General features: G+C 38.2%; 1 protein-coding gene across 1 annotated transcript; it reads right to left on the bottom strand.

Annotated features, from left to right (window-relative positions):
• Window positions 1–1544: 1544 nt before the first annotated feature.
• On the bottom strand, window positions 1545–14463 carry LOC121947588 (F-box/LRR-repeat protein 3-like). The gene is made up of 6 exons (XM_042492701.2): window positions 14148–14463; window positions 11778–11982; window positions 8099–8263; window positions 7846–7968; window positions 6433–6604; window positions 1545–5566 (listed from the first exon to the last, which is right to left on the bottom strand). The coding sequence occupies exons 1-6, from the start codon at window positions 14156–14158 to the stop codon at window positions 4926–4928; spliced, it is 1317 nt and encodes a 438-aa protein (XP_042348635.2). The 5' UTR covers window positions 14159–14463; the 3' UTR covers window positions 1545–4925.
• Between the last annotated feature and the right edge of the window lie 142 nt (window positions 14464–14605).

Below are 14605 nucleotides of genomic sequence, written 5' to 3'. Positions count from 1 at the left end.
AACTGCTAATCTTCACTGACAAAGATACCAAAATTTGTGTCCATGAGGTTTTAAAAAAGATGAATATTAAAAAACAAGCATGTTTCTGTGTTACATATAAAGCTTTAAAATCTGGATAGCTAACATTCTTAATAAAACATACAAAACTGTTTGGAATAATTGTGGAATAATGTGTATTTAAGTAGACTAACACTATCTGAATGTATTTGCTATTAGTCTGGTCTGAAGTGGCACCACTACCAGCCTGTTTCCTCTCGAAGAAATATCACTTATCGTCTTTTTAAATCCTAAGACTAAAAATGTAATTAGCTGTGGGTGGAGCAGGAGACAGCACTCAAGTTGTGTCTTGTATTTGATTTCACTTAATGGAGCTATTATTTGACTGTGTCCTGTGTTGCTTGTGCTTATTTTTATGTCCTCTTGTTTACTGTTGTTTATATACCTTCTTGGAAAGCACTCTGCTTGAAGGTAAGTGCAGTATAAATAACAATTACTTGAATTGTATTCCACTCTTTTCCCTTTTTTCTGTAATGATCCAATTTCCTCACAGGGATGTTTTGACTGGCTTAAAATTAAAGAGTTGACTCACAGTTTATCCTGTGTTGAGGTGTGTTTTTCTGCTTAGTATTTTGCCCATTTTTCACTGTAAACACATAGTATCTGTGCATTAGACAATGTATTTTGCACAGTGTTTAACCAATAAAATTGTTCTCTGCAACCCATTAGGGACAGAGGATAAGAGCTCTGCAGGAGGCACAGGAGTTATAAAGGGCTAAAAAGCATTATAAAACATCTACCTTTTCCACCAAAAGCAACCTCGCTCCTTAAAAGGAAACAAATCAGTTTGTGGATTGGTTTTACATCCTCTCAAATAAAACTGCAATTTCACGGTAAGTCAGACAAACACATATAAATTGTTTTAATTATATAGGTTTGTAATTTGAGCAGGTGGTCACTCACACATTGAAACGATTTGAGTGCAAATACTCAAAAACTGAGTCCACTGCACATCTGACAGAATTCATTAAGGTTCACTGTGGACCAAAACACTGAGGGTGAGTTAACATAATTTGATGTTTTCCACTCTTCAGAATAGTGTGTGACTGTTTTACTAAATACTAAAAATACTAAACTTTGTGGAGCATCTTAGAAGACACACATCAAACTCAGTTTGCTCCCCTCAGACCTGTATCGTCTTGACACAAGATAACTGCGTGACACAAGCTTAAAGGGACATTTCACTCCAAAATCAAAAACATATTTTCCTGATGAACTGTAGTGTTACTCATCAGTCTATATTGTTTTGGTGTGAGTTGCAGAGTGTTGGAGATATCAGCCATAGAGATGCCTGCTTTCTATCAGATATTATGGAACTGGCTTGTGGTGTTCAAAATGCCCAAAAAATACAATTAAAAAACTCAACATTAATGTGTCTTTCCTGAAATCATGACCCAGTTACTCAAAATAATCCGCAGACCTACAAACACTACAAACTATTCAAAGCAACAATGTTGCTTTTTTATATTTCAGACATGGAGTACGTATTCAAACAGGCATTTTTAATGTGGCTATGAACTCAAATATTACAAGTCTTTGGGAGAAGTACAACAGGTCATCTTCCAATAAATCTTCTCGGTACTTGTCCAACTACAATACAAACAATACACTGTCACTGTACACTATAAAAAAACTGCAGCCCTTACTTGGCCTATCATTGAATATGACAATAATCTTCTATAAGCATTGAATACAAATGTAGTTAATATTACCCAGCAGATGGCTTCGTTTTATAAATACACAACAAAATGTACTATAAGTCAATAATGGATGAAGTCCATTGCCAGGCCTTGCTGTCCCTCAGAAACAGAAAATTAAGACATTATTGGTCCCTATTAGAGAGCAACAATTGAAGAAATATTGATGTGAAGATTTTTTTTTTCCATTTACAAACAAAATACACAAAAAAGAAAAATATCAATCCCGTAAAACAAGTATCAATATTTAACTGAACATGATTTACAGATCTCTTTCATTGCACAGTCCAAGAGCGTCCACAGACGACAACATCCTTGATGAGTCCACCACCTTAAGACATCTTCCCACTCATTATTATTCACTCTATTGCAACAAAACAACAGTGAGACATAAATATTTCACTCTTACACATTCAGGCAAACATTCAGTTACATCAACATTCAGCCGTCACATTGTCCTGTCTTCAGGGCTGCACAATTACCTCATTAGAAGCATTTTTTTAATCAATTATACATAAGCACTAGTTTCTCGATGATGTGGCACTAATTGTGTGTGCATCGTTTCTGTAGAACAGCTGGTAAAATGTATCCCAAAAAGTACAGAATTTGTCATAATTGTGCAGCCCTGTTCTAAAAATTGGAGCAATTATGTTACTCCATAAATTTGGGCTAAATTCACATCAAGAAAAACTGAAGATAGAAATATTTAATGCATGTTTGTCAATTGATCATTATTGGAAATATGGGCTTTTTCTCTGCTGTTACAAACATGAATGATCTTCAACTTTTCACTGCATTAGTAAACATTTGACAGCTCCCTGCAAGGAGTTGTTAACATTAATATATTTACCTCTATAATATGTTTTACAATTGCTAAGCCTATATCTTACTGATTGTATAGACTATTTGCATGATGCATACTTGTGCTTTCAAGCAGGTTTGGTTTGTCCCTTTCCCAGAATTTTACCACAATTATTTTTGTGCATCATCTGTCAACAATCAAAACAATTCCTCACGCTCATTTAATTTCCTAGGCCCTACAATGTCTGTGAGTATTGAAAATAACTCCACACAAAGCAAGTAAACCACAAAGGGTGTCTCATAGAACTGACAGATATACTGACCACTATCAATATTTACCGTCATATGGCTGCAAAATCTGTTAATGTCATGCCCTATAACGACACCGCAGCTCATCTTACTACGCTTCATTAGAGTAAAAGTGCATCAGTAGGATTCAGTAAATGTACAAATATATGATGTCCACAATTAAAATTTCTCCCTCTCATTTGTTTTTCAATATAACATTTTGATATTTACAGTTTCAATAGGAGCATGAGTCAGGTGAGCAGAAATAATAGCTACTGTACATTACAAACAAAAATATGTTCAAACATCACATTCTCCCTACATATATACAGTACGTACAGATGATTATGGCCAGCGTCACTGAAGAGCACCACCTTTACAAACTGCTGTTCTCAGAAACAGGGAGATGAAACAGTCTTCAGCTCTGTTGAAATCAAATCGGAGCAGAGACAGAGACTGCGCTATTTTTCTACATGAGTTGCAGTGACTCAGAAACACATTCAAAGACATCAAATAAAGACACAATGACAGGAGGAGAAGCATGGAGACCAAAACTTAGGAGTCCAATGTGTAATTGCTATGTGCTACAGTAAGCCTACCTGACCATAGTCTTGTGATCAGCCATCTGGTCTATAAAAAGCTTCACACTCAAGTTATCTGTCCCTTCATAATGAAATGCACGGTCATTATGTGTCACTATTGGGAAGTAAAGTGTCAGAAACTTAAAAAAAAACAAAAAAGAAAACTGAAACCTTCCATGAAAGGTAAAGATTGGAACTTTTTGTGACTTAAACTGGCCATCTGATGCATGCAGTGCATTTCACCCTTCACACATGACGTTTTGGTTTCAGTTCGGTGACGACATCTGTTGGAAAACCTCCGTATGTTGAGTTATTTTCCGGAAATCAGACAACTTTAAGATTCTGATTTCTATTAGAAGGGTTATGCCCACTTGTGATATAACAAAAATTTTATACATCTGCCTGCATAAAATGCAGTAAAGAGGTGCCGTACATTAAATAATCCTCACAATTTTCCATTCATTCCCAGTAATCCCGACACTGCTGTTAATTCCCATGGAAAACAAATCACTGGGTTTAAGTCCTGAGCAGAATACTTCACCCACAAAAAAAAAAACATTTGATTATCAATTACACTGAATTCGTGAAGACGACATTTTTTTCTACCAGTTTTTCTTGCGTGCCTCCACAATGAATAGACATTCTAAAAACAGTAATGTTTTAGCAAAAATGTAAAAAAAAAAAAAAAGTAGTGAGGAAAAGACTGCATAAATGAGACTGTTCACTTCAATTTCTGATGTCTTATGTACTCTCTGTTTACCCTGGAGGCATGCTGGATTTTTTATGTTATTTTCTTTACAAATTTGAAGGTGCATATTGAGTAGTTAATATACAAATGGTCATTTTGCAGGTGAAGTATTTCTTTAAGAGAGGGCTCAGAGAACAAGGTGCTAAATGCTATGAGTGTCAACAAGACAAGTAGACAAAAACAGACAAAACTCCCTCTCTGCACTTACAAAGCCCTCCATAACCTGGCTCCCTCCTCCCTCCCTGACCTGCTCCACCACCACACAACTTTCTGAAGCCTCCTTTCTCCACCACTCAGGACCCCCCCCCCACACACACACACACACACATCTAAGACTGCACCAATCTGTTCCAGTCCAAATCACTAATTAAATTTCTGCTTTTAATGTGAAATAACTGTTGTGTTATGATCATTTTAACAAATGCAAAATGTCTTTGAGTACCCTGAAATGCGCTCTCTCAATAAAATGTACTATTATTATTATTAAATAAATATACATATAAATAAAGACTGTATACACAGAACAGAACAGCATGGTGACGTTGAAATTAATGTAAAACATTTCATCACATCAGAATGCAAAGTGATGCAACTTCTTCATGTATTTAGGGAGAAAAACCACCTATAGTGCCTGGGAAAGCCTTTCTCAAAAACAGGAGAAAGATGACAGGCATCCCCAAAAAACGAAGTTCTTCAAGGGATGCACACAAACCCACAAAAACCTGGACAAAACTTAAGTCTTCTCCCAGACCTCTACCAGGTGGGCATCATGTCTGGGAACCAGACGCGACCCAGATGCTTTGACACCTCCCAGTGGATATCATCCAGCCCATAGCGGTGATCTGGAACCAGTACCTCCTCCATGATGGATAGCTGCGTCAGTCTGCCTCCACACATCTTGACAAACTCCACGAAGGCGCTACACGACACTTCGCACTCTCCCAATCCGATGGCCGACAGCTGCGTGCAGCGCTGGGCAATGCGGATCAGCTCCTCATCCAGCGGCCGCAGCCCGTTGGCGCACACCACCAGCTCGACCAGACGCGGACAGTTGAGCCCAACACGGCCGAGCACGTCTTTACTGACGGAGCGGCCAAAGTACAGATGCGTGACAGGGATTTCATCGCGGAAGAAAGGGCCGAACTCCTCCTCATAGAGGAAGAAGTACATGACCAGATTGAATTTAGGAGAGTGGCGCACCATGGCGTCCCAGCTGCTCTTCTTGATGGTGTGGAACTGTTGGCCAGGGTTCTCACTGACCACGTCGATGCGAAGGTGCTCAAGGTGAACATGTTTCTCCGAAGAAAGGGCGATGAGAAGGTCATCACTCAACAAATGGTAGTTGAGCGCCAGTTCTCTCAGGCCGTGGCACTGATCAGCCACACACAGGATGCCTGAGGTGGAGAGGAAAATAAATGGGGAGAGTATAGATCTGCACAGGAGAACATAAGGAGAAGTAATATCGACCAACGCTGTTCTATCTCCCAGTGGCTTTGAGACTTACAAATGATTGTTTTTATTACAACATTTCATTAGAGAGATTTATTTGATATGAGTATCACCCTCAAATGTCTATATTTTAATATCAGTGTCGCCTTGCCATCTACATTTATCTCTTCCAAGTCACTTCTGCCCAATTAAACTCTCAACTGCTAATAATATGCTTTCATCACGGTTCCCACAACGTTCTTTAACATCAAATACAAAGACTTTTCAAGGACTCTCCAGCCCCAATTACCTCAAAGACACTGACCCAATGCGACTTAGTTTGAGGCACGCATCAAGGTTAATTACTATGAATGAAAATTTTTATATTGAATAATAGCAGGCTTTATACAAGCTCACATACAACAATTTAAAAAAAAGAGATGTTTGAATGTGAACACCTCTCAATAGTACTGTGTATGGGGTGGCAGGTGGCATGTGAAACAATGAAACAAAAGGTAGCAACTAGCTGCCAGACTGTAAGCAGCAGACATCCATGAAAACACCAGAAGCAACTAAAATATAGCTAGGCAAAAAACGCCAAACAAGAGTGAATCTGAGGTTTGCTTTTACTTAACCTGGCCAGCGTGTTTACAGACAGTAACCCACATATCATAATATATAATAATAATAATATATAATTGCCATCCTGCTGTTAAACACATCCACGGGGGCGGGCTATTGTTCCAGAGATGTACAAAAGCTTTGCACCAATGTCATTCATACAATCATCATTAACCATTAACATCCCTAATCATTATCATTCCTCATTTACCTGCAGGTGACACATGAGGGCAACTGCTCATTTTCAGCAGTTTGAGGGTGTCGCTGTTATTGGCAACCAGGACTTTGAGGGAGGGGTCGTCTACAGGCGTGTCATCAATCTTCAGGGAGGACAGAGATTTGGAGTTGACAAAAACCACCGTCAGCGCTGAGATGAAGTGAGACTGTTGAACAGAGTGAAAGAGAAACATTTAATCATCGCTTTTCTTTATGGCAGCTCTAAATACTAGTTTTATTCACCAAGACATCATGCAGTTTGACAAGCAGACATTCAGGCAACTGTCATCAAGCTCCACTATACATCTGCATCACCGCCCTCTGCAGTTGGCAGAAATGTTTACCATATTCATCTTTCTCTGGATGTATGCGCATCATTGTGCATGTGCTTGTAAAGCATTACCAGCTCATCAAAAACGGCTCTTTAAAATTAGGTGCATACATTAAAAACAAAAGACAAATGTGCAGCTATACCAGCTATATACTATGATCTGTCTTCAAAGATTAACTGTCAAAAAAAAAATGAGATGACTGCAGTATTTTCAGCTGACAAATTGGACACAGGGTTCCCATGCATTGTCATGGATAAGATTTCAAAACTTTTCCATAACTTTTCAAGTACCCATCATAAAATTTCAATGACCATTCACAACAAGTAACACTAACAGAAATATATAGTTAACTTTACTAAGAAATTGTAATTAATGTATGAAAATTAAACAGCAACTTTGTCAAATATCTGGCTGTTGGTTTTCATTTATATTCACTTTAAATATTTCAAACTACAGGCACATTGAATATGCCCTTTCAATAATTTAAAATAAAAGTTTTATGATCAAACACGATTTCAGCTAGTTGGAAAACGTGAAGGGAGACAGAATGTGAGGAGAAAATGAAGAAATGTATGTGAAAGTCGACAAAATATAATCCTTTAAAACATAATTTAGAGCTATTTTATGTCAGAAGCCTCAGATAATAAAAATGCCATAATGTCACATTAATGGAAGATTACTGTAACATTTTATTTCATTAAGCTACACACAACAAATTCCATGACTTTTTCAGGTCTGGAATATGAGATTGTGAAATTCCATGACTTTTCCAGGTTTTCAATGACACTTAGAATCTACTGAAAATGAAGATAAAGAAATTATCAGGGAAAAAAGAGACATGATAATTTACATTTAAATAAAAAAAGAAAAGAAAAGAAAAAGGAAAAACTTAAATTAAATGTTTTTTTTATAGTAAATAAAGTTACATGAGACATGCAGAGTCTATGACGCAGGGGTCGTGCGTGTTTGAGTTTTTTTATCCATGATAAGACTACAGTTGTAACAGTAATATAAAACTCGTGCCACCAGATGACTGTTAGGACAACAGTATCTCAGCGTCTCTTGCTGAGGCGTACCTTGGGCAGCTCCATGAAGCTGGGTCTGGCTGTGGAGATGAGCCCCAGAGTTTTCAAAGAACAATTCACGAGCTGAGAGAGGATGTCGCACGCTGCCTCTGCGGACTCTCTGCTGCTGTCCACCTGAGCAGTGTGGAGGGAGAAAATAAACACTTTACCTTGAAGAGAATATAGGAATTCACCTCACTACAACCTTTCTCTTCATCACTTTAATCACTCTAACCTCACACAGCTCCTCGCTGTGAGTTCTTACCTTGAAGCTGACATACTGCAGGTGGTTGGAGTGCCTTTTGATTATCTGCTTGATGAGTTCTGGGTGTGTGGCCTTCAGGTAAGAGCTGGCTGGTTGGTTCAACTCGAACTCAAAGCAGCGCCACAGCTCTGGCATGTGAAAAGCCTGGTTCCAGCTGCGGCACACCTGTGGTGACACAAACAAAATCAAAACAAGAATCAAGTGATCTGACTGCCTCACAAATATTCTTTTTTTTGTTGGTTCACCTTAAAGGAGCAGTTTTTGGTTATTTAAAACTGATGTATTAACAGATGATTAATGTGAATAAGGGCAGTACAGATTATGTCAAACAACGATGGGTAAAAAGAGCTAGATGCTAAAATTAATGAGGACATGTAGCTGAATGCCTGGGAAACACTGTCAAACTCCACTAACTCACAGACCTGGAGAGATTTCTGTTGGAAAAACTTGATTGGCTTTTTCATCACGCCCAAAAAGAAATCTGAGCAGACCGGCACTCAGCTATGCAGATGGAGGGAGTGCAGAGAAAGCATGGTTGATCATGCTCATATCTTCTGGACTTATTATCTGCAACAATTTTTGTACCATATTCTGCATGTTATCATTTAAGGCATTGTACACAATTTTTCTTCTCCATCCATACAGTCAGAAAAACAACTGGCAAGAGAGCATTCAAGTATAAGGCTCCCTCGGGTTGGAATACTTTGCTTTCAAATATTCGGTCTTTAACATAATTTCACATGTTCAAAAAAGGTCTTCTTACTTTAAATGAAATTGTTCATGTTTCAGATGAATTATACTTAACTCACAACACACTGTATAGTCTATGTTTATATGTATGCATACATGTGCATATACAGTATATATGTGTGTTTAAATGTATGCGTGTAGGTATATATGTGTGTAGGTATATGTGTGTGTGTGTGTGTATATATATATATATATATATATATATATATATATATATATATATACACACATATATTACTCTATTATATATTTTGCTGGTCAAACATTTGTCCTTGGCCTTTTTGTTGGGGGTTGTGTACATTTATTCTTCTTTCCGGTGATTTTGTGTTGATTATCGCAGTGTGTCGGTTGAACTGTTTATTTTGTGTTTTGTCTTTTCATTTCCATAAAGTCTTTGTTTTGTTTCTTGCTGTTCATTTTTGTTTGTATATACAATAACCTCAAAAATGAGATGGTTCATCTCAAGGAGTTTATCCTGATGAATAAACTTGTACAACAACTTGTCCCTCTATTAAGACTTTCTAGAGGGAAGTAGCAATTTTTTAAATTCATTCATTCATTCATTTTTTAAACCTCTGTAATATTTTTGTTTTAAATGTCTAAATTTTTGATTCAGTTAACATCAGCAGCAAAAAGAACCTGCTAGTGACAAACTGAATACTTCTGGGACATGCCACGTAACAAAATAAAACAGATAAAACTGAATTTTGTTTGAAATAAGCATTATTTTCCACAAAATAACTTCTGGACAACAACAATGTTTTTTTTTATCCCGAGCCAAGCTGACAAAATGTGACTCACGGAAAGCATTCATTTAACTTTGAGTTATGTGGCTCTCACCCTGACACAAGCCAAGAGTACAAGACTTGTTGGAACAGAAAAACAGGTATGAGTGTATGTTTGTGTGCTCATCCCTCTCTGGTTCAGTCCAGTTGACTAAACCTGCAGTGGGTTATTTTTGGGGCCACTTGAGGGCAGCAGATACACGCTGTGTCTGTTTGCTGTTAGGTGCTGAGCAGGTCGTGTTCAGTGGGGTTCTAGAGCCTTTTGGCTAAAAAAAAACTTGGGGGCTGTGTCCAAAAACAGCTTTTCTGACAGCGGTGGGAATGTACCAAACAGCAGCTGCTGTGGGTCGAACAGCTAGACCAGAGCTGAAACTTCTCACAAGCCTCCCTGAAGTCCTTTCACATTTTCACACCGTTAACATGATTCCCTTGGATAGTGTTATCATGAAAATATTGACTAAATTCGCCCTTAGCAATAACTGAAAGCATAAAAAACACAATTATTATGTAATAATTACATTATATAATGACAATCTAAGGATGAATAATGAATTGGTTACAACTACCTGTTCTGAAAATCTTGCATTTCTTTATGTTAACCTTTTCTTTCTTTTATTTATTTATTTTACTTAATAATATTCTATTATATTTGTTTATTTTCATCTTTTATCTGTAGGTTTTATCCTGCCTCTGGTGTTTCCTCACTTATGGTAGCATTTCCTTAGTTCCTGGTTTTAATGAGAACTCTTACTTTAGTGCTTTAATTAATTACAAAGTCTTTCCCTTTTACCCATGTGCTTGTGTCCCTGCATGTGTGTGTGTGTGTGTGTGTGTGTGTGTGTGGGAGGGGCAGACTTCTGGTTTTATTGTTTAAAACACTTTGTGTTGCAATTTTTCTTGTATGAAAAGTGCTGTACGAATGAAGTCTGACTGATTGATTATACTTTGGGGCAATAATGCCACTGGGTTGATTCATCTGTCAAGTAGTCACTTATACTCAGCATTTGATATTAAAGTCCCTCTCCAGACACTTTTTAAAGTATACTAAGACTAATATTCTGCTTAATGTGGTTTTCTCACATAATAGTTGAAACAAAGCCTGAAAAGGGGCTGAAAGCAGATCTACTTGTTCTCCCTCAGTGATACATTTCTTGTGGGAAGTTTTGCTTATGCTTGCCCTTTTTTTCCAGCGTTGCTTGCGTTTGGTTTACTGATGAAAGAACAGTGTGCATCAATGTGGCTAGTAAACAGGAAACATTCAAGAAATTCAGACATACATGTTAGACCCAGGCACCAAAATTAGGGACTAGCAGACGTATAAGAGTGTTTATTGTTGCCAGTAACTTTTCTTTATGTTGTTTGTTATCTTGTTAGCTTGTGGGCTAACTGGCAGGGACTGACAACAGTATCTGCTAGAATGAGCTTTTTGGTAGGTAGCGGAAAGAAGCTCCTGGGTTTAGTTTACATTCAAAATCTACATACTCTCCAAATGGTTGCTGTCAAAACTTTCACTATGTTAACACTAACTATCCTCTCTTTACTGACAAGTCCGCTCCACGCTTATCAGGTGTTGTATTGAAGTCACACTGGTATGTGTTTTCTGCATTAGACAGTGATTGGCTTCTGTTTTATGCTGCGTTCACATGGAAACCAGCAGATGGTGGACTGAGACCAGCGACACCTCCTGGACGGCACGAGAAAAAAAAAATCTGACGGAATTGCAGGACGGCAAAATAAGATTCACATGGCAATATGTTGCTATGGTAATGTGATGTTGGTGTGTTCACTAAAATGGCAAATGTGGTTTGCTGTCTACCGTCTGTCGGATTCCATGTGAACGCGGCATAAGTGACTCAGCAAATCTAGCTTGCCTAGTGTATGTTTGGATGTCAGATTTTTTTTTTGCACAGATAAAAGTCAATATAGTAAAGCTCAGACATTTTAGGGGACATAAACATTGAAACTAATTTCTGAGTGATGGGGTACTTTAAATAAACTAGCACACACACATACAGAAAGAAAAAACATCCTTCCGTATAAGTTTTGAGCTGAGAGTATGAAATCAAGAGAAGACATAATTATACATCCGCACAACCAGTACTGCTTCTTGTGTCGCGGCTGACGGCTCATTATCACAAGGGTACCTGAGAAGCATAAGCCCTATCCAGCAGAGGCAGGTACTGGAAGATGTGGAGCAGAATCTCCTGAGGCAGACACCCCCAGCGGGCTCCCTCCTCCTCCAGATCTTTCTCCCTCCTCTGCTTGCGGGACCGTTTAAGAGTCTCCTGAGACCCACTGCTGGTGCCACCTCCATCCTCCTGTTCACTCCCTTGCAGACCTCGTTTCATCCTGTGTAAACACAAGAGGAATTAACAAAATCCAGATGGTTGGGCTGAGTTAACATTAAGAAACTCTTTACTAGCAGTACTTTTAGGAAGGGCGTCTTAAATCACGCTTGGCAGACTTAATCTTATTCCTCTTATCCTGTTATTAACAAGCGTGCATGTCTATTGAGACATACTGGTACATCTTGAATAAATAATTTTGAAATGATAAATGGGCAGCAGCTACTTTCATTGTCAGTTTATCTTTTCATTAGGTATCAATTAATGTCTTAGCCTATGAAATATTCACAATAATACATTTTATTCACAGGGATGAGAAACACAGTAACAGCAAATCATCACATTTCTGTAACCAATACTTTTTTTATTTGATAAATAACAAATTAACAGACTTTAAAAAATGCGCATTAATCTTCTGATAATCATTTAATTGTTAAAGCACTTCACAGTTGTTACACAAAAACCCACTCCCTACATCACCTAGGAGTATTTGTCACTTTGTATTCATATTCAGCACTTATCAGTCTCATCATATTTTTGCATCACACATAATTTGCTATCAAATTAACACTACCGAGAGGGAGGTCAGATTTCTCCCACAGTGGTAGCTGAAACAGGAGATTGGGATGCAGCAATGTTGTTTTAACTGTGAGACCCATAAACACTTATGCAGAAGTCTTTCCACATATCCAAGTTTAAAGCAGGATCTGACAAGCTTATTTTTATGCAACAAAGAGATTCATAATTACAGAACATGCAGCTGTGATACTTGCACACTCCTAGGAAAGAAGATAATGCAAACGACTAATCTACACTTGGCCAAATATCAGCAGTAGGCATAAAATTAGATCAATACAACACTGAAAGCACCTGCTGACAAGGGTTGGGCACTATGACGTATGAATATGAATTATGTTGCAATGGTTATTTGAGATGTTTCTCTGAATGTTTTGCCTCTATAAAGACGGGGAATATTTGATATTTTAATGGTTAAAAGCAATATGCGTATTTATTCAGCATGCCTTACAATTTGTCAGATAAGAATTTTAAATTGGACTTTTTTATCTTTAATGATCAAATGATAAATCTGTGTGTTTATTTGAGAGAACCACCAGCTGAAAATTAGGTTTCCTGGTTATTTTCCCATTGTTATACATGCAAGCATGATACTGTGAAATGTGTTAATTTTTTCAGGGCCGAAACCATATACCGATACCTATGAATATTAGTAGTGTGATGAGTAGTAATGAGATCGATAACTGATAACTCGAACCAATATGCATTTACAATAAACTGAAACTCTCTGCATCAATATTTAGAATTTGGAATATAACAAACTCCAACACCAAAACTCTATTTAAATGCCTTTAGCAAATGTTTTATTAAAACTGAGACTTTCAACATCATATACAGCCAGTTCCCAGCAATGATTTTTTTATTATTACTTATAGTCAAGTGAAATTCAAAAAAGAGTAAATAAAAATAGCTCCTTGAGGTTTTACAGAGTGAAAGTTCCTTCGCATTTTATAATAGATTAGTTTCTATTGGCGATCATAAAATAAAATGCCAATACAGATAATATGCAAAATGCCAAATATCGGCCCAAATAACTGGCCAGGCCGATAATCTGTCGACCCCTAGTTTGGAAGAAGATCCTGTCATCATTGTGGCGTTTATTTTATGTGGAATATCCAGACTAACCTGGCACACTACTGACTAACCTGCAAAGCTGTAAAAAAGTAAAATATTTCCTGTGTAAAATGTCAATAACCAGATGTTGGTCTGTTTCCGCTGACTCTACATCTTTGGGCCACCTGAGAGTGAAAACATTGTAAACGAGGACACGCCTCCCTCTGGCTCAAACAACACCACCGTCTGATCACTATGGTGTTAAATTCATAATAAAAAAAGTCCCCAGAATCTGTATTTAGTTTTACATTTTTCAGATAATTATATCTGCGACGTTAAATGTGAACACGGAATGGCAGTGTACAACACAACCCAACCGGGACCAGAGTTAGCTTAGCCGAACTGAGCCCCGCATCATGCTAACTGACGTTACTCAGCAAACAAGTTGCACTTAATATAAAGTTACACTTAAATACACTTGAGATAAACATAAACGGTAACTTAGCTGCTCCGCAGATGCCCACCCCGTCCCCCATTTACCTGGCTTTCATCTCCGTCGGCAGTTTGTCAGAAAAGGCGATCACTCAACGTCAACCGGGACCGACACCAGAAAACTGCGTTAAAGCTGGCGGACCGATCAAACACATTGGACCATAGGACAGCCCGGTGTGTCGGGAGGATTGCTAACACCGGCGGGGGGCACAGAGAGCAGAAATTTCTCAAAGTGGTTTCGTTTTCCTGGCGCCTGCCTGACCTAGTTTTTGCTCCACAACTCTGCCTCAGTAGTTTGCCTGTCAAATAAAGATGGCGTTTGTTTTGCTGAGCAGTCAGTGAGCTGGCCGGGCTGCAGCGACAGAGAACCGTCTGCAGGGGGCGCCACCGCACAGAGCCGGAGGAGAGCTTCTTCTTTTGGGGGGTTTAAGGCAGCTGGCATCAGCTATTTTACAGTGCTGCCACCCTCTGGAGCCAGTCCCTTACTGTTCGCATAAATATTTTCT

Source organism: Plectropomus leopardus, chromosome 1 (assembly GCF_026936395.1).
Source record: "Plectropomus leopardus strain MGB_pleo_1.0 chromosome 1, ASM2693639v1, whole genome shotgun sequence".
Classification (NCBI taxonomy): domain Eukaryota; kingdom Metazoa; phylum Chordata; class Actinopteri; order Perciformes; family Serranidae; genus Plectropomus; species Plectropomus leopardus.
The sequence above is the reverse complement of the archived record's forward strand: the minus strand, read 5'-3'. Positions and strand labels throughout refer to the sequence as shown.